Source organism: Camelus bactrianus, chromosome 36 (genome assembly GCF_048773025.1).
Source record: "Camelus bactrianus isolate YW-2024 breed Bactrian camel chromosome 36, ASM4877302v1, whole genome shotgun sequence".
In the NCBI taxonomy this organism is placed as follows: Eukaryota; Metazoa; Chordata; class Mammalia; order Artiodactyla; family Camelidae; genus Camelus; species Camelus bactrianus.
The window spans coordinates 12,809,869-12,837,640 of NC_133574.1; the positions used below are offsets into that span (position 1 = coordinate 12,809,869).

General features: G+C 52.5%; 1 protein-coding gene across 1 annotated transcript; it reads right to left on the minus strand.

The window, feature by feature from the left end:
* Positions 1–26,613, minus strand: LOC141576105 (uncharacterized). Its single transcript, XM_074358583.1, has 27 exons — positions 26,593–26,613; positions 26,387–26,460; positions 26,111–26,247; positions 24,600–24,752; positions 23,601–23,659; positions 22,616–22,748; positions 22,280–22,353; positions 21,994–22,139; positions 20,489–20,642; positions 19,489–19,547; positions 18,504–18,636; positions 18,169–18,241; positions 16,379–16,532; positions 15,379–15,437; positions 14,397–14,529; positions 14,061–14,134; positions 12,270–12,423; positions 11,270–11,328; positions 10,285–10,413; positions 9,947–10,030; positions 9,524–9,806; positions 8,155–8,308; positions 7,157–7,215; positions 6,171–6,302; positions 5,836–5,909; positions 1,725–4,197; positions 1–147 (listed from the first exon to the last, which is right to left on the minus strand). Exons 1-8 carry the CDS (start codon positions 26,611–26,613, stop codon positions 22,059–22,061), a joined length of 732 nt encoding a protein of 243 aa, XP_074214684.1. The 3' UTR covers positions 1–147; positions 1,725–4,197; positions 5,836–5,909; positions 6,171–6,302; positions 7,157–7,215; positions 8,155–8,308; positions 9,524–9,806; positions 9,947–10,030; positions 10,285–10,413; positions 11,270–11,328; positions 12,270–12,423; positions 14,061–14,134; positions 14,397–14,529; positions 15,379–15,437; positions 16,379–16,532; positions 18,169–18,241; positions 18,504–18,636; positions 19,489–19,547; positions 20,489–20,642; positions 21,994–22,058.
* Between the last annotated feature and the right edge of the window lie 1,159 nt (positions 26,614–27,772).

Below are 27,772 nucleotides of genomic sequence, written 5' to 3' on the forward strand. Positions count from 1 at the left end.
ATTTCATTAGGGGTGACAATAGGAGAGAACAGCAGAGGGGGCAGGTTGGAGCAGGGAAACATTCGGGCCGTAATGCACCTCTGATATCTTCTCTAAACACATAATAGCCACAGCTGAGGGGCCCCTTCAGTTGGCAAATGGACTGTGCTGTAAGGCAAAAAGAGTTATTTATTTTAATAGGATCTTATTTTTTCCTGATTTTGTCTTCTCTAATGTATGTATGGCCTCTGACAGACACTGTAGTCTGTGTGTGCATCTCCGTGTCTATACAGAATGAAAATAATTATTTTCACATCTCAGACACAGATCTCAAAGTGTGCACATTCTCATTATTATATTTCCTTCTTTAACTAGTAAGACCTAATATTTAATAGAAGAAAGGGACCTTTTGCCTTATGTTTAAAGCAGAGAATGTTAAGCTCTGGGCCTGAGCTCTTATATCTTCAGTTTAATTTAATGTACTTCCTAAGGTCTCTTTTGATAATTCTGTGTGCAGACACTTTCTTTTAAACTATGAGAATGCTGAGTGAGAAATATGTCCCAGTCATTTTGCAAAACAATGTGTGTGCTTGACCCAACCCTCCTCACAATGACGTCAGGGACCAGCGTTACCCCCCAGCTCACAGAGAACAACACTGAGACCCTGTGGGGGCCCCACTGAGTCTTGGTGTTAGGGGATGAACTGCAAGAACTCAAAGAATCAGAAATTGGATCTTGTGACATAAATGTGGAGATGCCAAGCTGACAGTGGGCATGGTGACAGGAGGGAGCAGGGGTGTAGGGACAGGGGTCCTACAGGGTGTCTCCTGATCACCCCTGACTTCCCCCAAAGAACCAGCCTCATGCTGAAGGGCAAGGCACCTGCTCAGCTGATCTAAATCCTGCCTGCACTTTTCAAATCACTGGGGCAAAAGAAAACTTCAGCCACACAAATTACCCTGAAAAAAACAAGCTAAATTTCAGTTTCTCTGATATCCAGAGATTTCATCCAGACCCAGAACTTTCAGAAACCCAAGAGAACAATCATCTTTATATGAGGTTGTGAACTGAGGGCTTTCTGAAGGCACTGGGTTCTGAAGGGGATACGTGCATGGCTGCACTGAGTCCCCTGCACACACACGTGGCTCTGAGTGGACCTCATGCCGCATTCACATGGCCCGCCTGAGCTGCACGCCCTGCCAGGAGTGACCTTCCAGCTCCATCTGAATGAACCCAACAAACGCCCACTGGGCAGCCCTTCAATTTCTTTCTTCCCCTCCACAGCCTCTTATTCACTCCTGTGTGGCTCACGTGTCCCTCTTCTGCACTCTGAGGCCCTGCATGGGCACATCTGCTATGGTGACAAGCTGTCTGCTGTGAATGTCTCTCTCCCTCACTCGCTCCCTTACCCCTCGAGGCAACCCCATGAGCCCCTGAAGTTAGAGGTGTGCTTCACCCCTCACAGAGCACATCACATGGTCCATGCAAGAGGCACATCTGCCAAACTGGGACTTCAAATTCATTTGATATTCTGTCAAAAGTCTATTCTGTTCTATACAAGAGACATCTGCTTCCCAGGTCAGGATGGGGAAATGACACAGTCCATCAGATGTGTGTGCTGGGAAGCTAGACAGACGTCACAATGTCCCAAGTCAGATTTCCTCAGGCATCGCAAGGCCCTGGAGTGCCATCTCCCCTTCTGCAAAGACTCGACAAGGGAGCAGAAGCACATGCTCTCATCTTACCGAGTGCTGTAACTGGTGGTGGTGGGGGTGGTGGTGGGTGAGACCGCATAGGCCACAACAGAGGTGGGGGTGGTGGTGATGAATAGCCTCTGAGAAGTGACGCTGGGTGTCCCATCGGGTGAGGCACACCAAGTGGTCCTGCAGAAGTACCGGGACATCGGGAATCCACAGTGACCTGCAGAACAGAAGAGAGAGCTGTGTTGGATGACAGACAAAAGGAACAACACCTACAGAACTTGAAACCCAATGCAGCAGCTGTCAGCACCGGGCACCCTCCCCTCCACCAGGTGCACAGACAGCAGCACAGGGCCACACACTCGACCTTGGGGATAAAACACTGTTGCCACATGACACCGCCGGTGTCTGTAAGTGGAGGAAGGCGAGAGTCCTGCCTGAGATGATGTACAGAGGTTCCAGCAAATTGATAAAGTAGGACCTCCCAAACAGGAAGCCTCTCTGTGCAGGACAACCCACCCTGACACCTTCCCCAGCTCCACAGAAGCATGGTCTGCATGAACCAGAAACACAGAGAAAGAAAGGAAGTGAAGGCCTGGTTTTCCACATAGAATCAGAGCCGCACTTGGGTACTTGCTCTATCTGCAGGAACCTGCCAGACCCTCTCTACTCCCTGATCACAAAGGGCCCTCCTCCGCCAGCAGGAGCTTCCCCTGGGTGCAATGAGCTCTGAGGAGCTGGGCATCCCGCAGTCCTGTGGGGGAGCTGGCAAAGTGATTCTGAGGGGACAAGGATGTTCTCAGAAGGGAGTCAGTCTCCGCTACAATCATCCTTATTCACAGGGATGTCTGGATTTTAAGTTCGCTAGGAAAAGCACAATACGTTTGTCATATGGGAAAGGGAAGGGGGAAGTCTCAATCCTGCAAATAACACCAACGGGATTTTAGCACATGTGGAAAATCCCACGGTGTGTGATGAGACAGAGAAGAAGCTCTGACAGCTTCCAGGGCAGAACCGACCCACCGCGGGATGGAGAACATGATGCCAGGACTCTGGTGCAAATTGGTCCTGCAGGGAAGTAGGAATTTTCATGGCGGGCACTTGCCCTTCTAGCCTCAATTCCCTACTACAAATGCACCATCTCTGAGAGTCAGGCTTTTCTGCCCAAGAGTACAACTGGAGGCAGCGGGGAAGGCACCTTTACCTCCCCAGAAGAGACAGTGATGGCCTGTGATATTACCACACCCAGGAAGACTCAAAGTTGCACAAACACCACGGTGTAAGGCTGGAGGGGTGGCTTAGATCAGTTTTCAGTTACAAGGAATTGAATGGGCATTATACAAAGGAGAATCCCACAGTTTGAGCCTGGAAACCATTCAAAGAATGACAACAGGAACCGGTCTCAGTGAAACAGGAGCAATCCCAAGAGAAGGAGGAAAAAAGGAGTTAGCCGAGCCAGGAGAATTCAGTATGGAGCAAGGGCTCACCATTCTTATGCTATTTTAAGAAAAACACAGTCAAAACTTGAGGTCATCAGCCCTCATGCACTCCCTCGCTGATGGCTTCTGCAAGTAACACTCAAGGTGACAGGGGGAGAGGAAAAGCCAATGGAAACTGAGCAAGAGTTTGAATTTGAAAACAAAAAGACATGACAGACTCATAACAGAACACACAGTCTACAGACGAGGCCACAAGAGGCTGCTGAAAAAACAAAAAGAATAAATATCCCAGAAACACATCCACCGAAAAAGACCTCCCAATTTATCTAGGCCTCCGTGGTCACCTCAGGAGGGTGGGAGATACCGGGGAACACAGGAGACACACGAGGAACTGAATCGGAAAAAAACACAGAAAGGATGGAGGATTAGGATAATCAGAGCAGACTATATTCAAGGAAAAAAAAATTTGAGCCTTCTTTCCCATATGACAATCACTCTCATATCACACCGAGTGGAGACAGGACTCAGGACCCTTGACTGAAGAGACCACAGGCCCAGGGTTCGGGTGTTTCTTCCATAACCGATCATCGGCTGTGGAAGGTCAGGGCTCCACTCGCTGTAGACAGTGACAGGGGCGGGCTTGACTTCCAGGGAGCCCGGAACGTGGTGTCTGTTGAAGGCCCGTGTGCAGAACCGACACGTCTGCCCTCCATCAGAGGACCCTCTTTCCCTCTACAACAGACAACTCCCTCCCCAGGGCAGGAAGGGGAAGACGCGGTCCATCAAGTGCGTCTGCTAAGGGACCAGAGGGACACGGCCGTGAGCCCACTCACGGCCGCCCGTGCACGGGGAAGCCCCAGAGAGCGATCTGCCCTTCTTCTGCAGTGATTCCAGGAAGAAACAGAGGACTATGCTTTCCTCTTAACGAGCGGAGCAGCTGGCGGTGGGGGGCGAGGTTGCACAGGGCACCAAGGGGGACCAGGTGCAGGTGCCCAGCTGGGCGACGATGGGCCGAACCCGGGTCAGGCCACGCAGGCTGGTCCTCAGAAAGGTTGGGGCCCTCCGGCCCACGGGTTGACCTGCAGGACAGAAGGGAGGGCTGGGTTGGATGACAGACAAAAGCGCCATCACCGACAAGAGTCGAAAACCAACGCAGCAGCCGTCGGCACCGGGCACCCTCCTCTCCACCGGGTCCCCAGAGAGCAGCACGTTGTCACACGTTCCGCCCAGCACTCTGGGGCCTGCCTGCAGCCTGGGCCGCACAGGAGGAAATGGGGATAAGACCCTGACGCTGCACGTCGCCGCCGCCGCTGTCTCCAAGTGGAGGAAGCCAAGGGTCCTCCTGCCCAAGAGGCTGCACACAGAGCTTCCAGCACACGGGCAAACTAGCGCCTTCCCAACAGCCAGCTGCTCTGGGCGGGACGGCCCTCCCCGCCACCTTCCACAGCTCCACGCAAGCTTGCCCGGCGCGGACAAGGAACACGGAGACGGGACGGAAGTTAAGAGCTCATTCTCCACACGAGCAAGCAGAGCCGCACCAGGGTCACCGCTCTGCCTGCAGGGCTCTGCCTGCAGGACCCTGCCAGGCCTTCTATGACCCCTCCTCACAAAGGGCACAATTCCGCCCCGCAGGGGCGGCCCCTGGGCACAAAGAGCCCTGGGGAGCTGGGCATCACGGAGTCCTGCGGCGGAGGTGGCCAAGGGCTCCTGAGGGGACAAGGCTGTCCTCAGAAGGGACTCAGGATCCGCTACAATCATCCCTATCCTCAGGGACGTCTGGATTTTACTTTCGCTACGGAATGCACCCTAACTGCGTGCTACGGAAGAGTGAAGTGGGGAGTCTCAACCCCACACCTGACACCAAAGGGACTGTACCAGCTCGTGCGCAAAACCCCACGGTGTGCCATGAGACTGACGAGCAGCTCTGACAGCTTCCAGGGCAGGCACGACCCGGCGAAGGGTGGGGGACAAACACAACGTACGCACTCTGGTGCGCATCGGAATTCCCCCACAGTGAAGGAGGCATTTTCACGGCGGGCTCTTTCCCTTCCAGCCTCTATTCCCTACTACAAACGCACCATCTCCGAGAGCCAGGCTTTTCTGCCCAGACTACAACTGGAGGCAGCGGCCAAGACACACTTACCTCCCGAGAAAAGACAGTGACGGGCTGTGACTTTTACCACACCCAGGAAGACTCAAAGTTGCACAAAGCACACCGTACAAAGCTGGAGGGAGGGCTTTGCAGCTTTTCCAGTTACCAGGATCTGAATGGACATTCTAAACAGGAGAATCACCTGGCCTGAGCCGGGAAACCAGTCAAAAGAACGACGACACAGAAATCCGTCTCAGTGACCCAGGAGCAACCCCAGGTGCAGGAGGTCAGGAAGGAGTCAGCCGAGCCAGGAGAAGTCAGTGTGGAGCGAGGGCTCACACTCCTCACGCTGTTTCGAGAAACCCACAGTCAAATTCTGCAGGCCCCGGCTCCTAAGCACTCCCTCATGGCTCCTGCAGGCACCAGCCAAGGCGACGGGCTCCCGGGAGAAGCAGCCCACTGGCTCCTGGGCAAGAGTTTTGAGTCTGAAAAAGGCAGCGACACGCCACGCCAGACCCGTCACAGGACACATATTCTGCAGACGAGGCCAGGAACGGCTGCCGGGAGAACGGGAAGATCACCTTTCCCAGGACGAGGTCCAACAGAGCATGACCACCCCACTTACTTGGGCTTCCGGGGCCGCCGCAGGTGGGAGGGAACTGCCGGGCCACACCGGAGCAGCGACAGGTCCCGCGTCGGCTAAAAACCACAGAAAAGATTGGAGGATTTGGCTTTCCAGTGAAGACACTTCTGAAGAGATACAGAACCTTTGAGCCTTCCTTCATTCTTCCTTCCACGTATCACACTCGTTTCTTGGAGGAACTGGATACTGACCCCAAGAACTCCTGCATGCTAAGCCCGCATTATCTCTACTGCTGAGCTACATATACCCTTCCCCCCAGAGCACACTAGTTTGTAGGCACAGAGAACAAGAAATGCCAGCCACGTTCACTAACTTACCCAGTGTATAATAAGCTCCGTGTGCTCCACCAACAGAGGTAAGTGTTTTATGATCCGTCAGCTCCTGCGGAGCCACTTCTACAGTCCCAGTAGCATACACCGGTTTTGTAATTTCGGGCTTAGTCGCCACTTCTTAGGAACATAAAGCAAGATAAATCAGGAACCGAGTTTCATATCATGAGCATACGCTTAGACAGTCAGGTAGACAACAGTTATTTACCGAAGCTATCAGAACATAAGCCCTATCCTGGGAGAAGCTGGAGGTACAAGTAAAAGGCAGATTCTCCTCTCTGTTCTGCCAGAGGCACAGGATCCATGAAAACATATCAGCACAGAAAAGTTTCAACAGCCCTACCACTGCGGTGAACTGGTACAGTAACGCCACAAAGGACAGGAGAGTCCGCTGCACGTGGATAGCTCAGGGAATGCTGGGAAGATCGCACTGTTTCATAAAAGAGAGATCCACCGCAGAGGGGGGATGTGGAGGGGCTTTGGGGAAGGGCAGCATGAGTAAAAGGAGCAGGTGGGAAACAGCGTGAGGCATTAAGGAAACTAGACCACTGTTACTGGCGGTGGAAGTGGAAGACAAAACATGCTGCATTGAAAATGAAACATCACTTAATTAATTTCAAGTGAGGACGGCTAAAACAAGAACCAACTCCAAGATACACCTAACTTTCCCAGGGATGAATTTCTTTTCAATATCCTCTAATATACTGTAAGGTAAAGACCCTGAAAAAAAGAATGCCCACACAGACACTGGTTTCAATAGGTGAGTCTGGAAAATGAACACAAGTGCATTATCCAGTCCTACGGCATTAAACACAGAATCACATCCTAAACTGTAAGTTAAAAGCATAATTCAATAAATATCATCAGCAGATGCAAACGTGAAAATGCACACTGACCCCAACCCCCGGTTAATTTCTCAGAATCCCCTGGTACATATATAGTCACACAAGGACATTAACAACAAGAGACTGTACCTCATCCAAGGAAGATTCTCTTCCTCTCTCTCTTGTAAAGTGGCGCACTGGCACACCATCTGTAAAATGTAGTTACAGGTACATTAATGAGAATATTCACGATTGTTTATTAAACAAATATGTGCGTCTATCTCCGTTCGTGGATGTGTCAAAGCAAAAGTGGCAGAAAAGACTTTCAAAAGTTAAAGCATTTTCTGAAAAAAATGCTTAAGTCATTGTTGGGATATATTTCAAAATAAGTAGTAAGAAGAAAACACTTAAAAAGAATGGATATGGAAGTTGGGTTTGCGCACTATGTATTTCTAGCATTTGAAGTTTGCTCTTGTTTTTGTTTTTTCTTTTCTTCTGTTTTTAAATGGAGGTACCGGGAATGAGCACACGGAATTCGGCATGCTAAGCAAGCATTGTATTTACCACTAACCTATGTCCTTCCCCGAGTCAACAAGCTTCTCGGCATAGATAAAATAAAATACAAAACACTCTTTCACGGTTCACAGCCTTACAAAACATGTTAGTTTGCTGAAGCGCAAAAGATCTTTGAGGCCTTCCTCCCCGTATCACACTAAGTCTCACATCAGAAAGAGTGGGAGACAGGTCTCAGGACCCTTGACTGAAGAGACCACAGGCCCCTTGTTCGGGTGTTCCTTCCATAACCGATCATCGGCTGTGGAAGTTCAGGGCTCCACTCGCTGCAGACAGTGTCAGTGGCGGGCTTGTCCTCCAGGGAGTCCGGAACGTGGTGTCTGTTGAAGGACCGTGTGCAGAACCGACACGTCTGCCCTCCGTCAGAGGACCCTCTTTCCCTCTACAACAGACACCTCCCTCCCCAGGGCAGGACGGGGAAGACGCGGTCCATCAATTGCGTCTGCTAAGGGACCAGAGAGACAAGGCCGTGAGCCCAGTCTCGGCAGCCCGTGCCCGAGGAAGCCCCGGAGAACGATCTGCCCTTCTTCTGCAGTGACTCCAGGAAGAAACAGAGGACTATGCTTTCCTCTTACCGAGCGGAGCAGCTGGCGGTGGGGTGCGAGTTTGCACAGTGCACAAAGGGGGACCAGGTGCAGGTGCCCAGCTGGGCGACGATGGGCCGCACCCGGGTCAGGCCACGCAGGCTGGTCCTCAGAAAGGTTGGGGCCCTCCGGCCCACGGGTTGACCTGCAGGACAGAAGGGAGGGCTGGGTTGGATGACAGACAAAAGCGCCAAAACCGACAAGAGCCGAAACCCAACGCAGCAGCCGTCGGCACCGGGCACCCTCCCCTCCACCGGGTCCCCAGAGAGCAGCACTTTGCCACAAGTTCCACCCAGCACTCTTGGGCCTGCCTGCAGCCTGGGCCGCACAGTGGGAAGCGGGGATACGACCCTGACGCCGCACGTCGCTGCCGCCGCTGTATCCAAGTGGAGGAAGCCAAAGGTCCTCCTGCACGAGAGGCTGCACACAGAGATTCCAGCACACGGGCAAACTAGCGCCTTCCCAACAGCCAGCCGCTATGGGCGGGACGGCTCTCCCTGCCACTTTCCCCAGCTCCACGCAAGCTTGCCCGGAGTGGACCAGGAACACGGAAATTGGACGGAAGTGAAGAGCTCATTCTCCACACGAGCAAGCAGAGCCGAACCAGGGTCACCGCTCTGCCGGCAGGGCTCTGCCTGCAGGACACTGCCAGGCCCTCTCTGACCCCTCCTCACAAAGGGCCCTCCTCCGCCCCGCAGGGGCTGCCCCTGGGCGCAAAGAGCCCTGGGGACCTGGGCATCCCGGAGTCCTGCGGCGGATCCTGCCAAGGGCTCCTGAGGGGACAAGGCTGTCCTCAGAATGGACTCAGGCTCCGCTACAATCATCCCTATCCTCAGGGACGTCTGGATTTTACGTTCGCTACGGAACCCACCCTACATGCATGCTACGGGAGAGTGACGTGGGGAGTCTCAACCCCACACCTGACACCAAAGGGTCTGTAACAGCTCTTGCGCAAAACCCCACGGTGTGCCATGAGACCGAGGAGAAGCTTTGAAAGCTTCCAGGGCAGGCACGACCCGGCGAAGGGTGGGGGACAAACACAACGTACGCACTCTGGTGCGCATCGGAATTCCCCCACAGGGAAGGAGGCATTTTCACGGCGGGCTCTTTCCCTTCCAGCCTCTATTCCCTACTACAAACGCACCATCTCCGAGAGCCAGGCTTTTCTGCCCAGACAACAACTGGAGGCAGCGGCCAAGACACACTTTCCTCCCGAGAAAAGACAGTGACGGGCTGTGACGTTTACCACACCCAGGAAGACTCAAAGTTGCACAAAGCACACCGTACAAAGCTGGAGGGAGGGCTTTGCTCCTTTTCCAGTTACCAGGATCTGAATGCACATTCTAAACAGGAGAATCACCTGGCCTGAGCCGGGAAACCAGTCAAAAGAACGACGACACAGAAATCCGTCTCAGTGACCCAGGAGCAACCCCAGGTGCAGGATGTCAGGAAGGAGTCAGCCGAGCCAGGAGAAGTCAATGTGGAGCCAGGGCTCATCCTCCTCACGGTGTTTCGAGAAACCCACAGTCAATGTCTGCGGGCCCCAGCTCCTAAGCACTCCCTCATGGCTCCTGCAGGCACAAGCCAAGGCGTCGGTCTCCCGGGAGAAGCAGCCCACTGGCTCCTGGGCAAGAGTTTTGAGTCTGAAAAAGGCAGTGACACGCAACGCCAGACCCGTCACAGGACACACAGTCTGCAGACGAGGCCAGGAACGGCTGCCGGGAGAACGGGATGATCACCTTTCCCAGGACGAGGACCTACATAGCAAGACCACCCCACTTACCTGGGCCTCCGGGGCCGCCACAGGTGGGCGGGCGCTTACGGACCACACCGGAGCCGCGCCAGGTCCAGCGTCGGCTAAAACCCACTGAAAAGGATGGAGGATTAGGCTTTCCTGCGAAGACACTTCTGAAGTGAAACAAAACTTTTGCGCCTTCCTTCCTTCCTTCCTTCCTTCCACGTATCACACTCGTTTCTTGGAGGAACTGAATACTGACCCGGGAACTCCTGCATGCTAAGCCCGCATTCTCTCTACTGCTGAGCTACATATACCCTTCCCCCAGAACACACGAGTTTCTAGGCACAGAAAACAAGAAATTCCAGCCACGTTCACTAACTTACCCAGTGTATAATAAGCTCCGTGTGCTCCACCAACAGAGGTCAGTGGTTTATGATCCATCAGCTCCTGCGGAGCCACTTCTACAGTCCCAGTAGCATACTCAGGTTTTGAAATTTCGGGATTAGTCGCACCTTAATAGGAACACAAAGCAAGATAATTCAGGAACCGAGCTTCATATAATTTGCATACGCTTAGTCAGTCAGGTAGACATTAGTTATTTACTGAAGCGATCAGAACATAAGTCCTATCCTGGGAGAAGCTGGCGGTACAAGTAAAAGGCAGATTCTCCTCTCTGTTCTGCCAGAGGCACAGGATCCATGAAAACAAATCAGCACAGAAATGTTTCAACAGCTCTACAACTGAGGTGAACGGGTACAGTAAAACCACAAAGGACAGGAGAGTCCGCTGCACCTGGATAGCTCAGGGATTGCTGGCAAGGTCGCACTGTTTCGTAAAAGAGAGATCCAGTGCAGAGGGTTGATGTGGAGGGGCTTTGGGGAAGGGCAGCCTGAGTAAAAGGAGCAGGTGGGAAACAGCGTAAGGCATTAAGGAAACTAGACCACTGTTACAGGCGGTGGAATGGGAAGACAAAACATGCTGCCTTGAAAATGAAATATCCCTTAATTAATTTCAAGTGAGGACGGCTAAAACAAGAACCAACTCCAAGATACACCTAACTTTCCCAGGGATGAATTTCTTTTCAATATCCTCTAATAAACTGTAAGGGAAAGACCCTGAAAAAAAGAATGCCCACACAGACACTGGTTTCATTAGGTGAGTCTGGGAAATGAACACAAGTGCATTATCCAGTCCTACGGCATTAAGCACAGAATCACATCCTAAACTGTAAGTTAAAAGCATAAGTCAAAAATTCTCATCAGCAGATGCAAACGTGAAAATGCACACTCACACCAACCCCCGGTTTATGTCTAGAATCCCGTGGTACTTATATAGTCACACAAGGACATTAACAACAAGAGACTGTACCTCATCCCAGGAAGATTCCCTTCCTCTCTCTTCTGTAAAGTGGCGCACTGACACACCATCTGTAAAATGTTGTTACAGGTTCATTAATGAGAATATTCACGAATGTATATTCAAAAAACCATGTGCGTCTATCTCCGTTCGTGGATGTGTCAAAACAAAAGTGGCAGAAAAGACTTTCAAAGAGTTAGAGCATTTTCTGAAAAAAATGCTTAAGTCACGGTTGGGAAATATTTCAAACCAAATAGTAAGAGGAAAACACGTAAAAAGAATGGATATGGAATTTGGGTTTTTGCACTATGTACTTCTAATATTTGAAATTTGATCTTGTTTTTGTTTTTTCTTTTCTTCTGTTTTTAAATGGAGGTACCGGGAATGAGCACACTGAATTCGGCATGCTAATCAAGTATTATATTTACCACTAACATATGTCCTTCCCCGAGTCAACTAGCTCCTCGGCATAGATAAAATAAAATACAAAACACTCTTCCATGGTTCACTGCCTTACAAAACATGTTAGTTTGCTGAAGCGCAAAAGATCTTTGAGTCCTTCCTCCCCGTATCACACTAAGTCTCACAACAGACCGAGTGGGAGACAGGTCTCAGGACCCTTGACTGAAGAGAACACAGGCCCCGGGTTCGGGTGTTTCTTCCATAACCGATCATCGGCTGTGGAAGTTCAGGGCTCCACTCGCTGCAGACAGTGACAGGGGCGGGCTTGTCCTCCAGGGAGCCCGGAACGTGGTGTCTGTTGAAGGACCGTCTGCAGAACTTACACGTCTGCCTTCCGTCAGAGGACCCACTTTCCCTCTACAACAGACACCTCCCTCCCCAGGGCAGGAATGGGAAGAAGCGGTCCATCAAGTGCGTCTGCTAAGGGACCAGAGAGACACGGCCGTGAGCACAGTCACTGCCGCCCGTGCACGGGGAAGCCCCGGAGAGCGATGTGCACTTTTTCTGCAGTGAGTCCAGGAAGAAACAGAGAACTATGCTTTCCTCTTACCGAGTGGAGAAGCTGGCGGTGGGGTGCGAGGTTGCAAAGTGCACCGAGGTGGACCAAGTGCAGGTTCCCAGCTGGGCGACGATGGGCCGCTCCCGGGTCAGGCCACGCAGGCTGGTCCTCGGAAAGGTTGGGGCCCTCCGGCCCACGGGGTGACCTGCAGGACAGAAGGGAGGGCTGGGTTGGATGACGGATAAAAGCACCAACACCGTCAACAGACGAAACCCAATGCAGCAGCCGTCGGCACCGGGCACCCTCCACTCCACCGGGTGCCCAGAGAGCAGCACGGTGCCACAAGTTCCACCCAGCAACCTTGGGCCTGCCTGAAACCTGGGCCGCACAGAGGTCACGGGGATACGACCCTGAAGCCGCAAGTCGCCGCCGCCGCTGTCTACAAGTGGAGGAAGCCAAGGGTCCTCTTGCCCGAGAGGCTTCACCAAGAGATTTCAGCGCACGGGCAAACTAGCGCCTTCCCAACAGCCAGCCGCTCTGGGCGGGACGGCTCTCCCTGCCAACTTCCCCAGCTCCATGCAAGCTTGCTCGGGGTGGACCAGGAACACGGAGATGGGACGGAAGTGAAGAGCTCATTCTCCACACGAGGAATCAGAGCCGAAACAGGGTCACCGCTCTGCCTGCAGGGTTCTGCAAGCAGGACACTGACAGGCCCTCTCAGCCCCCTCCACACCAAGGGACATCTTCCGCCCCACAGGGGCTGCCCCTGGGCACAAAGAGCCTTGAGGAGTTGGGCATCACGGAGTCCAGCGGTGGAGCTGGCCAAGGGCCCCTGAGGGGACAAGGCTGTCCTCAGAAGGGACTCAAGCTCCGCTACAATCATCCCTATCCTCAGGGACGTCTGGATTTTACGTTCGCTACGGAACGCACCCAACCTGCGTGCTACGGGAGAGTGACGTGGGGAGTCTCAACCCCACACCTGACACCAAAGGGACTGTACCAGCTCGTGCGCAAAACCCCACGGTGTGCCATGAGACCGACGAGCAGCTCTGACAGCTTCAAGGGCAGGCCCGACCCGGCGCAGGGTGGGGGACAAACACAACGTACGCACTTTGGTGCGCATCGGAATTCCCCCGCAGGGAAGGAGGCATTTTCACAGCGGGCTCTTTCCCTTCCAGCCTCTATTCCCTACTACAAATGCACCATCTCCGAGAGCCAGGCTTTTCTGCCCAGAGTACAACTGGAGGCAGCGGCCAAGACACACTTAACTCCCGAGAAAATACAGTGACGGGCTGTGACGTTTACCACACCCAGGAAGACTCAAAGTTGCACAAAGCACACCATACAAAGCTGGAGGGAGTGCTTTGCTCCTTTTCCAGTTACCAGGATCTGAATGGACATTCCAAACAGGAGAATAACCTGGCCTGAGCCGGGAAACCAGTCAAAAGAACGACGACACAGAAATCCGTCTTAGTGACCCAGGAACAACCCCAGGTGCAGGAGGTCAGGAAGGAGTCAGCCGAGCCAGGAGAAGTCAGTGTGGAGCGAGGGCTCACCCTACTCACGCTGTTTCGAGAAACCCACAGTCAAAGTCTGCGGGCCCCGGCTCCTAAGCACTCCCTCATGGCTCCTGCAGGCACCAGCAAATGCGACGGGCTCCCGGGAGTAGCAGCCAACTGTCTACTGGGTAAGAGTTTTGAGTCTGAAAAAGGCAGCAACATGCAACGCCAGACCCGTCACAGGACACACAGTCTGCAGACGAGGCCAGGATCGGCTGCCGGGAGAACGGGAAGATCACCTTTCCCAGGACGAGGTCCAACAGAGCATGACCACCCCACTTACCTGGGCCTTCGGGGCCGCCGCCAGTGGGCGGGCGCTGCCGGGCCACACCGGAGCCGTGCCAGGTCCCGCGTCGGCTAAAAACCACAGAAAAGGATGGAGGATTAGGCTTTCCTGCGAAGACACTGCTGAAGCGAACAAAAAGCTTTGCGCCTTCCTTCCTTACTTCTTTCCCCGTATCACACTTGTTTCTTGGAGGAACTGGATATTGACCCAAGGAACTCCAGCATGCTAAGCCCGAATTCTCTCTACTGCTGAGCTACAAATACCCTTCCCCCCAGAGCACACTAGTTTCTAGGCACAGAGAACAAGAAATGCCAGCCACGTTCACTAACGTACCCAGTGTATAATAAGCTCCGTGTGCTCCACCAACAGAGGTCAGTGTTTTATGATCCATCAGCTCCTGCGGAGCCACTTCTACAGTCCCAGTAGCATACTCCGGTTTTGTAATTTCAGGGTTAGTCGCCCCTTTCTTGGAACAAAATGCAAGATAATTCAAAACAGAGCTTTAGAAAATGTGCATACGCTTAGTAATTCAGGTAGACAACAGTTATTTACCGAAGCTATCAGAACATAAGCCCTATCCTGGGAGAAGCTGGCGGTACAAGTAAAAGTAGATTCTCCTCTCTGTTCTGCCAGAGGCACAGGATCCATGAAAACAAATCAGCACAGAAACGTTTCAACAGCTCTACATCTGAGGTGAACGGGTACAGTAATGCCACAAAGGACAGGAGAGTCCACTGAACGTGGATAGCTCAGGGAATGCTGGGAAGACCGCACTGTTTCGTAAAAGAGAGATCCAGCGCAGAGGGGGGATGTGGAGAGGCTTTGGGGAAGGGCAGCCTGAGAAAAAGGAGCAGGTGGGAAACAGCGTAAGGCATTAAGGAAACTAGACCTCTGTTACTGGCGGTGGAATGGGAAGACAAACCATGCTGCCTTGAAAATGAAACATCACTTAATTAATTTCAAGTGAGGACGGCTAAAACAAGAACCAACCCCTAGATACACCTAACTTTCCCAGGGATGAATTTCTTTTCAATATCCTCTAATAAACTGTAAGGGAAAGACCCTGAAAAAGAATTAACACACAGACACTGGTTTCACTAGGTGAGTCTGGGAAATGAACACAAGTGCATTATCCAGTCCTATGGCATTAAGCACAGAATCACATCCTAAACTGTAAGTTAAAAGCATAAGTCAAAAATTCTCATCAGTAGATGCAAACGTGAAAATGCACACTCACACCAACCCCCGTGATATGTCTCAGAATCCCCTGGTACTTATATAGTCACACAAGGACATTAACAACAATAGACTGTACCTCATCCCAGGAAGTTTCTCTTCCTCTCTCTTCTGTAAAGTGGCGCACTGACACACCATCTGTAAAATGTATTTACAGGTACATTAATGAGAATATTCACGAATGTATATTAAATCCACCATGTGAGTCTATCTCCGTTCGTGGATGTGTCAAAACAAAAGTGGCAGAAAAGACTTTAAAAGAGTTAGAGCATTTTCTGAAAATAATGCTTAAGTCACGGTTGGGATATATTTCAATCCAAGTAGTAAGAGGAAAACACGTAAAAAGAATGGATATGGAATTTGGGTTTGCGCACTATGGATTTCTAACATTTGAAGTTTGCTCTTGTTTTTGTTTTTTCTTTTCTTCTGTTTTTAAATGGATGTACTGGGAATGAGCACACTGAATTCGGGATGCTAAGCAAGCATTCTATTTACCACTAAACTATGTCCTTCCCCGAGTAAACTAGCTTCTCGGCATAGATAAAATAAAATACAAAACACTCTTTCAAAGTTCACTGCCTTACAAAATATGTTAGTTTACTGAAGCGCAAAAGATCTTTGAGGCCTTCTTCCCCGTATCACACTAAGTCTCACATTAGACCGAGTGGGACACAGGTCTCAGAAAACTTGACTGAAGAGACCACAGGCCACGGGTTCAGGTGTTTCTTCCATAACCGTTCATCGTCTGTGGAAAGTCAGGGCTCCACTCGCTGCATACAGTGACAGGTGCGGGCTTGTCCTCCAGGGAGCCCGGAACGTGGTGTCTGTTGAAGGCCCGTGTGCAGAACCGATAGGTCTGCCCTCCGTCAGAGGACCATCTTTCCCTCTACAACAGAAACCTCCCTCCCCAGGGCAGGACGGGGAATACGAGGTCCATCAAGTGCTTCTGATAAGGAACAAGAGGGTCACGGCCGTGAGCCCTGTCACGGCCGCCCGTGCACGGGGTAACCCCGGAGAGCGATCTGCCCTTCTTCTGCAGTGACTCCAGGAAGAAACAGAGGACTATGCTTTCCTCATACCGAGCAGAAGAGCTGGCGGTGGGGGGCGAGGTTGCACAGGGAAACAAGGGGGACCAGGTGCAGGTGCCAAGCTGGGCGACGATGGGCCGCACCCGGGGCAGGCATCGCAGGCTGGTCCTCGGAAAGTTTGGGGCCCTCCGGCCCATGGGGTGACCTGCAGGACAGAATGGTGGGCTGGGTTGGATGACAGACAAAAGCGCCAACACCGACAAGAGCCGAAACCCAACGCAGCAGACGGTGGCACCGGGCACAATCCCCTCCACCGGGTGCCCAGAGAGCAGCACGGTGCCACACGTTCCACCCAGCACTCTTGGGCCTGCCTGCAGCCTGGGCCGCACAGGGGTCACGGGGATACGACCCTGAAGCCGCACGTCGCCGCCGCAGCTTTATCCAAGTGGAGGAAGCCAAGGGTCCCCTTGCACGAGAGGCTTCACACAGAGCTTCAGCGCACGGGCAAACTAGCGCCTTCCCAACAGCCAGCCGCTTTGGGCGGGACGGCCCTCCCCGCCAACTACCCCAGCTCCACGCAAGCTTGCCCGGCTCGGACCAGGAACACGGAGACGGGACGTACGTGAAGAGCTCATTCTCCACACGAGCAAGCAGAGCCGAACCAGGGTCACCACTCTGACTGCAGGGCTCTGCCTGCAGGACCCTGCCAGGCACTCTCTACCCCCTCCTCACAAAGGGCCCTCCTCCGCCCCGCAGGGTCTGCCCCTGGGCGCAAAGAGCCATGGGGACCTGGGCATCCCGGAGTCCTGTGGCGGAGCTGGCCAAGGGATCCTGAGGGGACAAGGCTGTCCTCAGAAGGGACTCAGGCTCCGCTACAATCATCCCTATCCTCAGGGACGTCTGGATTTTACGTTCGCTATGGAACGCACCCTAACTGCGTGCTACGGGAGAGTAACGTGTGGAGTCTCAACCCCACACCTGACACCAAAGGGACTGTACCAGCTCGTGCGCAAAACCCCACGGTGTGCCATGAGACCGACGAGCAGCTCTGAAAGCTTCCAGGGCAGGCCCGACCCGGCGCAGGGTGGGGGACAAACACAACGTACGCACTCTGGTGCGCATCGGAATTCCCCCACAGGGAAGGAGGCATTTTCACGGCGGGCTCTTTCCCTTCCAGCCTCTATTCCCTACTACAAACGCACCATCTCTGAGGGCCAGGCTTTTCTGCCCAGACTACAACTGGAGGCAGCGGCCAAGACTCACTTACCTCCCGAGAAAAGACAGTGACGGTCTGTGACGTTTACCACACCCAGTAAGACTCAAAGTTGCACAAAGCACACCGTACAAAGCTGGAGGGAGGGCTTTGCCCCTTTTCCAGTTACCAGGGTCTGAATGGACATTCTAAACAGGAGAATCACCTGGCATGAGCCGGGAAACCAGTCAAAAGAACAACGACACAGAAATCCGTCTCAGTGACCCAGGAGCAACCCCAGGTGCAGGAGGTCAGGAAGGAGTCAGCCGAGCCAGGAGAAGTCAGTGTGGAGCGAGGGCTCACACTACTCATGCTGTTTCTAGAAAACCACAGTGAAAGTCTGCGGGCCCCGACTCCTAAGCACTCCCTCATGGCTCCTGCAGGCACCAGCCAAGGCGACGGGCTCCCGGGAGAAGCAGCCCTCTGGCTCCTGGGCAAGAGTTTTGAGTCTGAAAAAGGCAGGGACATGCAATGCCAGACCAGTCACAGGACACAGAGTCTGCAGGCGAGTCCAGGAACGGCTGCCGGGAGAACGGGAAGATCACCTTTCCCAGGACGTGGTCAAACAGAGAATGACCACCACAATTACCTGGGCCTCCGGGCCGCCGCAGCTGTGCGGGCGCTGCCGGGCCACTCCGGAGCCGCGCCACGTCCCGCGTCGGCTAAAAACCACAGAAAAGGATGGAGGATTAAGCTTTCCTGCGAAGACACTTCTGAAGTGAAACAAATCTTTGCGCCTTCCTTACCCTCCTTCCTTCCCCGTATCACACTCGTTTCTTGGAGGAACTGGATACTGACCCCAGGAACTCCTGCATGCTAAGCCCGCATTCTCTCCACTGCTGAGCTACATATACCCTTCCCCCCAGAGCACACTTGTTTCTAGACACAGAGAACAAGAAATGCCAGCCACGTTCACTAACTTACCCAGTGTATAATATGTTCTGTGTGCTCCACCAACAGAGGTCAGTGTTTTATGATCCGTCAGCTCCTGCGGAGCCACTTCTACAGTCCCAGTAGCATACTCCAGTTTTGTAATTTCGGGCTTAGTCGTCCCTTCCTAGGAACACAAAACAAGATAAATCAGGAACCGAGATTCAGATCATGTGCATACGCTTAGTCAGTCAGGTAGACAAGAGTTATTTACCGAAGCTATCAGAACATAAGCCCTATCCTGGGAGAAGCTGGCGGTACAAGTAAAAGGCAGATTCTCCTCTCTGTTCTGCCAGAGGCACAGGATCCATGAAAACAAATGAGCAAAGGAAATTTTCAACAGCTCTACAACTGAGGTGAACGGGTAAAGTAACGCCACAAAAGACAGGAGTGTCCGCTGCACGTGGATAGCTCAGGGAATGCTGGGAAGACCGCACTGTTTCATAAAAGAGAGATCTAGAGCAGAGGGTGGATGTGGAGGGTCTTTGGGGAAGGGCAGCCTGAGTAAAAGGAGCAGGTGGGAAACAGCGTAAGGCATTAAGGAAACTAGAACACTGTTACTGGCGGTGGAATGGGAAGACAAAACATGCTGCCTTGAAAATGAAACATCACTTAATTAATTTCAAGTGAGGACGGCTAAAACAAGAACCAACCCCAAGATACACCTAAGTTTCCCAGGGATGAATTTCTTTTCAATATCCTCTAATAAACTGTAAGGGAAAGACCCTGAAAATAGAATGAACACACAGACACTATTTTCACAACGTGAGTCTGGAAAATGGACACAAGTGCATTATCCAGTCCTACGGCATTAAGCACAAAATCACATCCTAAACTGTAAGTTAAAAACATAAGTCAAAATTTCTCATCAGCAGTTGCAAACGTGAAAATGCACACTCACACCAACCCCTTGTTTATGTCTCAGAATCACCTGGTACTTATATAGACACACAAGGACATTAAAAACAAGAGACTGTACCTCATCCCAGGAAGATTCTCTTCCTCTCTCTTCTGTAAAGTGGCGCACTGACACACCATCTGTAAAATGTAGTTACAGTTACGTTAATGAGAATATTCACGAATGTATATTAAAACCACCATGTGCGTCTATCTCCGTTCGTGGATGAGTCAAAACAAAAGTGGCAGAAAAAACTTTCAAACAGTTAGAGCATTTTCTGAAAAAAATGCTTAAGTCATGGTTGGGATATATTTCAAACCAAGTATTAATAGGAAAACTCGTAAAAAGTATGGATATGGAAGTTGGGTTTGCGCACTCTGTATTTCTAACATTTGAAGTTTGCTCTTGTTTTTGTTTTATCTTTTCTTCTGTTTTTAAATGGAGGTACCGGAAATGAGCACACGGAATTCGGCATGCTAAGCAAGCATTCTATTTACCACTAACCTATGTCCTTCCCCGAGTCAACTCTCTTCTCGGCATAGATAAAATAAATTACAAAACACTCTTTCACGGTTCACTGCCTTACAAAACATGTTAGTTTGCTGAATCGCAAAAGATCTTTGCGGCCTTCCTCCCCGTATCACACTAAGTCTCACATCAGACCGAGTGGGAGACAGGTCTCAGGACCCTTGACTGAAGAGAACACAGGCCCCGGGTTCGGGTGTTTCTTCCATAACTGATCATCGTCTGTGGAAGTTCAGGGCTCCACACGCTGCAGACCGTGACAGGGGCGGGCTTGTCCTCCAGGGAGCCCGGAACATGGTGTCTGTTGAAGGACCGTGTGCAGAACCGACACGTCTGCCCTCCGTCAGAGGACCCTCTTTCCCTCTACAACAGACACCTCCCTCCCCAGGGCAGGAATGGGAAGACGCGGTCCATCAAGTGCGTCTGCTAAGGGACCAGAGAGACACGGCCGTGAGCCCAGTCACTGCCGCCCGTGCACGGGGAAGCCCCGGAGAGCGATGTGCACTTTTTCTGAAGTGAGTCCAGGAAGAAACAGAGGACTATGCTTTCCTCTTACCGAGTGGAGAAGCTGGTGGTGGGGGGCGAAGTTGTAAAGTGCACCGAGGTGGATCAAGTGCAGGTGCCCAGCTGGGCGACGATGTGCCGCACCCGGGTCAGGCCACGCAGGCTGGTCCTCGGAAAGGTTGGGGCCCTCTGGCCCACGGGGTGACCTGCAGGACAGAAGGGAGTGCTGGGTTGGATGACGGATTAAAGTAGCAACACGGACAACAGACGAAACCCAACGCAGCAGCATTCGGCACAGGGCACCCTCCCCTCCAACGGGTGCCCAGAGAGCAGCACGGTGCCACACGTTCCACCCAGCAATCTGGGGCCTGCCTGAAACCTGGGCCGCACTGGGGTCATGGGGATACGACCCTGAAGCCGCACGTCGACGCCGCCGCTGTCTCTAAGTGGATGAAGCCAAGGGTCCTCTTGCCCGAGAGGCTTCACAAAGAGCTTTCAGTGCACGGGCAAACTAGCGCCTTCCCAACAGCCAGCCGCTCTTGGCGGGACGGCCCTCCCCGCCAACTTACCCAGCTCCAAGCAAGCTTGCCCGGAGCGGACCAGGAACACGGAGACGGGACGGAAGTGAAGAGCTCATTCTCCACACGAGCAAGCAGAGCCGCACCAGGGTCACCGCTCTGCCTGCAGGGCTCTGCCTGCAGGACACTGCCAGGCCTTCTATGCCCCCTCCTCACAAAGGGCACTATTCCGCCCCGCATTGCCTGCCCCTGGGCGCAAAGAGCACTGGGGTGCTGGGCTTCCCGGAGTCCTGCGGCGGAGCTGGCCAAGGGCTCCTGAGGGGACAAGGCTGTCCTCAGAAGGGACTCAGGCTCCGCTACATTCATCCCTATTCTCAGGGACGTCTGGAATTTACGTTCGCTACGGAACGCACCCTACATGCGTGCTACGGGAGAGTGACGTGTGGAGTCTCAACCCCACACCTGACACCAAAGGGACTGTACCAGCTCGTGCGCAAAACCCCACGGTGTGCCATGAGACTGACGAACAGGTCTGACAGCTTCCAGGGCAGGCCCAACCCGGCGCAGGGTGGGGGAAAATCACAACGTACGCAATCTGGTGCCCATCGGAATTCCCCCGCAGGGAAGGAGGCATTTTCACGGCGGGCTCTTTCCCTTCCAGCCTCTATTCCCTACTACAAACGCACCATCTCCGAGAGCCAGGCTTTTCTGCCCAGACTAAAACTGGAGGCAGCGGCCAAGACACAATTAACTCCCGAGAAAAGACAGTGACGGGCTGTGACGTTTACCACACCCAGTAAGACTCAAAGTTGCACAAAGCACACCGTACAAATCTGGAGGTAGTGCTTTGCCCCTTTACCAGTTAACAGGGTCTGAATGGACATTCTAAACAGGAGAATCACCTGGCATGAGCCGGGAAACCATTCAAAAGTACGATGACACAGAAATCCGTCTCAGTGACCCAGGAGCAACCCCAGGTGCAGGAGGTCAAGAAGGAGTCAGCTGAGCCAGGAGAAATCAGTGTGGAGCGAGGGCTCACCCTACTCACGCTGTTTCGAGAAAATCACAGTAAAAGTCTGCGGACCCCGGCTCCTAAGCACTCCCTCATGGCTCCTGCAGGCACCAGCCAAGGCGAAGGGCTCCCGGGAGAAGCAGCCCACTGGCTCCTGGGCAAGAGTTTTGAGTCTGAAAAAGGCAGCGACACGCCATGCCAGACCCGTCACAGGACACACAGTCTGCAGACGAGGCCAGTAACGGCTGCCGGGAGAAAGGGAAGATCACCTATCCCAGGACGAGGTCCAACAGAGAATGACCACCCCACTTACCTGGGCCTCCGGGGCTGCCACAGGTGGGCGGGCGCTGCCGGGCCACTCCGGAGACGTGCCAGGTCCCGCGTCGGCTAAAAACCACAGAAAAGAATGGAGGATTAGGCTTTCCTGCGTAGACACTTCTGAAGAGAAACAAAAGCTATGCGCCTTCCTTCCCTCCTTCCTTCCCCATATCACACTTGTTTCTTGGAGGAACTGGATACTGACAACAGGAAATCCTGCATGCTAAGCCCGCAATCTCTCTACTGCTGAGCTACAAATACCCTTCCCCCCAGAGCACACTAGTTTCTAGGCACAGAGAACAAGAAATGCCAGCCACGTTCACTAACGTACCCAGTGTATAATAAGCTCCGTGTGCTCCACCAACAGAGGTCAGTGTTTTATGATCCGTCAGCTCCTGCGGAGCCAATTCTACAGTCCAAGTAGCATACTCCGGTTTTGTAATTTCGGGCTTAGTCGCCCCTTCCTAGGAACACAAAAAAGATAAATCAGGAACCGAGATTCAGATCATGTGCATACGCTTAGTCAGTCAGGTAGTCAACAGTTATTTACCGAAGCTATCAGAACATAAGCCCTATCCTGGGAGAAGTTGGCGGTACAAGTAAAAGGCAGATTCTCCTCTCTGTTCTGCCAGAGGCTCAGGATCCATGAAAACAAATGAGCACCGAAATGTTTCAACAGCTCTACAAGTGAGGTGAACGGGTACAGTAAAACCACAAAGGACAGGAGAGTCCGCTGCACGTGGATAGCTCAGGGAATGCTGGGAAGACCGCACTGTTTCAAAAAAGAGAGATCCAGTGCTGAGTGGGGATGTGGAGGGGCTTTGGGGAAGGGCAGCCTGAGTAAAAGGAGCAGGTGAGAAACAGCGTAAGGCATTAAGGAAACTAGACCACTGTTACTGGCGGTGGAAGGGGAAGACAAAACATGCTGCCTTGAAAATGAAACATCATTTAATTAATTTCAAGTGAGGACGGCAAAAACAAGAACCAACCCCAAGATACACCTAACTTTCGCAGGGATGAATTTCTTTTCAATATCCTCTAATAAACTGTAAGGGAAAGACCCTGAAAAAAAGAATGCCCACACAGACACTAATTTCACAACGTGAGTCTGGAAAATGGACACAAGTGCATTATCAAGTCCTACGGCATTAAGCACAGAATCACATCCTAAACTGTAAGTTAAAAGCATAAGTCAAAAATTCTCATCAGCAGATGCAAACTTGAAAATGCACACTCACACCAACCCCCGGTTTATGTCTCAGAATCCCCTGGTACTTATATAGACACACAAGGACATTAAAAACAAGAGACTGTACCTCATCCCAGGAAGATTCTCTTCCTCTCTCTTCTGTAAAGTGGCGCACTGACACACCATCTGTAAAATGTAGTTAAAGGTACGTTAATGAGAATATTCACGAATGTATATTAAAACCACCATGTGCGTCTATCTCCGTTCGTGGATGTGTCAAAACAAAAGTGGCAGAAAAGACTTTCAAAGAGTTAGAGAATTTTCAGAAAAAAATGCTTAAGTCACGGTTGGGATATATTTCAAACCAAGTATTAATAGGAAAACACGTAAAAAGAATGGATATGAAAGTTGGGTTTGCGCACTATGTATTTCTAACATTTGAAGTTTGCTCTTGTTTGTGTTTTTTCTTTTCTTCTGTTTTTAAATGGAGGTACCGGGAATGAGCACACGGAATTCGGCATGCTAAGCAAGCATTCTATTTACCACTAACCTATGTCATTCCCCGAGTCAACTAGATTCTCGGCATAGATAAAATAAAACACAAAACACTTTTTCACGGTTCACTGCCTTACAAAACATGTTAGATTGCTGAAGCGAAAAGATTTTTGAGGCCTTCTTCCCCGTATCACATTAAGTCTCACATCAGACCGAGTGGGAGACAGGTCTCAGTTCCCTTGACTGAAGAGACCACAGGCCCCGGGTTCGGGTGTTTCTTCCATAACCGATCATCGGCTGTGGAAGTTCAGGGCTCCAATATCTGCATACAGTGACAGGGGCGGGCTTGTCCTCCAGGGAGCCCGGAACGTGGTGTTTGTTGAAGGCCCTTGTGCAGAACCGACACGTCTGCCCTCCGTCAGAGGACCCTCTTTCCCTGTACAACAGACACCTCCCTCCCCAGGGCAGGACGGGGAAGACGCGGTCCATCAAGTGCGTCTGCTAAGGGACCAGAGGGACACGGCCGTGAGCCCAGTCACGGCCGCCCGTTCACGAGGAAGCCCCGGAGAGCATCCTGCCCTTCTTCTGCAGTGAATCCAGGAAGAAACAGAGGACTATGCTTTCCTCTTACCGAGCGGAGCAGCTGGCGTTGGGGTCGAGATTGCACAGGGCACCAAGGGGGACCAGGTGCAGGTGCCAAGCTGGGCGACGAAGGGCCAAACCCGGGGCAGGCCACGCAAGCTGGTCCTCGGAAATGTTGGGGCAATCCAGCCCACGGGGTGACCTTCAGGACAGAAGGGAGGGTTGGGTTGGATGACAGACAAAAGCGCCAACAACGACAAGAGACGAAACCCAACGATGCAGCCGTCGGAACCGGGCACCCTCCCCTCCACCGGGTGCCCAGAGAGCAGCACGGAACCACACGCTCCGCCCAGGCCTCTGGGGCCTGCCTGCAGCCTGGGCCGCACAGGGGGACACGGGGATACGACCCTGACGCCGAACGACGCCGCCGCCGCTGTCACCAAGTGGAGTAAGCCAAGGGTACTCTTGCCCGAGAGGCTGCACACAGAGATTCCAGCACACGGGCAAACTAGCGCCTTCCTAACAGCCAGCCGCTCTGGGCAGGACGGCCCTCCCCGCCAACTTCACCAGCTCAACGCAAGCTTGCCCGGAGAGGACCAGGAACACGGAGACGGGACGGAAGTGAAGAGCTCATTCTCCACACGAGCAAGCACAGCCGCACCAGGGTCACCGCTCTGCCTGCAGGGCTCTGCCTGCAGGACACTGCCAGGCCCTCTCTGCCCCCTCCTCACAAAGGGCCCTCTTCCGCCCCGCATTGGCTGCCCCTGGGCGCAAAGAGCCCTGGGGAGCTGGGCATCCCGGAGTCCTGCGGCGGAGCTGGCCAAGGGCTCCTGAGGGGACAAGGCTGTCCTCAGAAGGGACTCAGGCTCCGCTACAATCATCCCTATTCTCAGGGACGTCTGGAATTTACGTTCGCTACGGAACGCACCCTACTTGCATGCTACGGGAGAGTGACGTGTGGAGTCTCAACCCCACACCTGACACCAAAGGGACTGTACCAGCTCGTGCGCAAAACCCCACGGTGTGCCATGAGACCGACGAACAGGTCTGACATCTTCCAGGGCAGGCCCAACCCCGCGCAGCGTGGGGGAAAATCACAACGTACGCACTCTGGTGCGCATGGGAATACCCCCGCAGGGAAGGAGGCATTTTCACAGCGGGCTCTTTCCCTTCCAGCCTCTATTCCCTACTACAAACGCACCATCTCCGAGAGCCAGGCTTTTCTGCCCAGACTACAACTGGAGGCAGCGGCCAAGACACACTTAACTCCCGAGAAAAGACAGTGACGGGCTATGACGTTTACCACACACAGGAAGACTCAAAGTTGCACAAAGCACACCGTACAAATCTGGAGGTAGTGCTTTGCCCCTTTACCAGTTAACAGGGTCTGAATGGACATTCTAAACAGGAGAATCACCTGGCATGAGCCGGGAAACCATTCAAAAGTACGATGACACAGAAATCCGTCTCAGTGACCCAGGAGCAACCCCAGGTGCAGGAGGTCAGGAAGGAGTCAGCCGAGCCAGAAGTCAGTGTGGAGCGAGGGCTCACCCTACTCACGCTGTTTCGAGAAAATCACAGTCAAAGTCTGCGGGCCCCGGCTCCTAAGCACTCCCTCATGGCTCCTGCAGGCACCAGCCAAGGCGAAGGGCTCCCGGGAGAAGCAGCCCACTGGCTCCTGGGCAAGAGTTTTGAGTCTGAAAAGGCAGCGACACGCCATGCCAGACCCGTCACAGGACACACAGTCTGCAGACGAGGCCAGGAACGGCTGCCGGGAGAAAGGGAAGATCACCTTTCCCAGGACGAGGTCCAACAGAGAATGACCACCCCACTTACCTGGGCCTCCGGGGCCGCCACAGGTGGGCGGGCGCTGCCGGGCCACTCCGGAGCCGTGCCAGGTCCCGCGTCGGCTAAAAACCACAGAAAAGTATGGAGGATTAGGCTTTCCTGCGTAGACACTTCTGAAGAGAAACAAAAGCTTTGAGCCTTCCTTCCCTCCTTCCTTCCCCGTATCACACACATTTCTTGGAGGAACTGGATACTGACCCCAGGAAATCCTGCATGCTTAGCCCGCAATCTCTCCACTGCTGAGCTACATATACCCTTCCCCCCAGAGCACACTAGTTTCTAGGCACAGAGAACAAGAAATGCCAGCCACGTTCACTAATTTACCCAGTGTATAATAAGCTCTGTGTGCTCCACCAACAGAGGTCAGTGTTTTATGATCCGTCAGCTCCTGCGGAGCCAATTCTACAGTCCAAGTAGCATACTCCGGTTTTGTAATTTCGGGCTTAGTCGCCCCTTGCAAGGAACACAAAAAAGATAAATCAGGAACCGAGATTCAGATCATGTGCATACGCTTAGTCAGTCAGGTAGACCAGAGTTATTTACAGAAGCTATCAGAACATAAGCCCTATCCTGGGAGAAGCTGGCGGTACAAGTAAAAGGCAGATTCTCCTCTCTGTTCTGCCAGAGGCTCAGGATCCATGAAAACAAATGAGCACCGAAATGTTTCAACAGCTCTACAACTGAGGTGAACGGGTACAGTAACGCCACAAAGGAAAAGAGAGTCCGCTGCACGTGGATAGCTCAGGGAATGCTGGGAAGACCGCACTGTTTCATAAAAGAGAGATCCAGTACAGAGGGTGGATGTGGAGTGTATTTGGGGAAGGGCAGCCTGAGTAAAAGGAGCAGGTGGGAAACAGCGTAAGGCATTAAGGAAACTAGACCACTGTTACTGGCGGTGGAAGGGGAAGACAAAACATGCTGCCTTGAAAATGAAACATCACTTAATTAATTTCAAGTGAGGACGGCAAAAAGAAGAACCAACCACAAGATACACGTAACTTTCGCAGGGATGAATTTCTTTTCAATATCCTCTAATAAACTGTAAGGGAAAGACCCTGAAAAAAAGAATGCCCACACAGACACTATTTTCACAACGTGAGTCTGGAAAATGGACACAAGTGCATTATCCAGTCCTACGGCATTAAGCACAGAATCACATCCTAAACTGTAAGTTAAAAGCATAAGTCAAAAATTCTCATCAGCAGATGCAAACGTGAAAATGCACACTCACACCAACCCCCGGTTTATGACTCAGAAACCCCTGGTACTTATTTAGACACACAAGGACATTAAAAACAAGAGACTGTACCTCATCCCAGGAAGATTCTCTTCCTCTCTCTTCTGTAAAGTGGCGCACTGACACACCATCTGTAA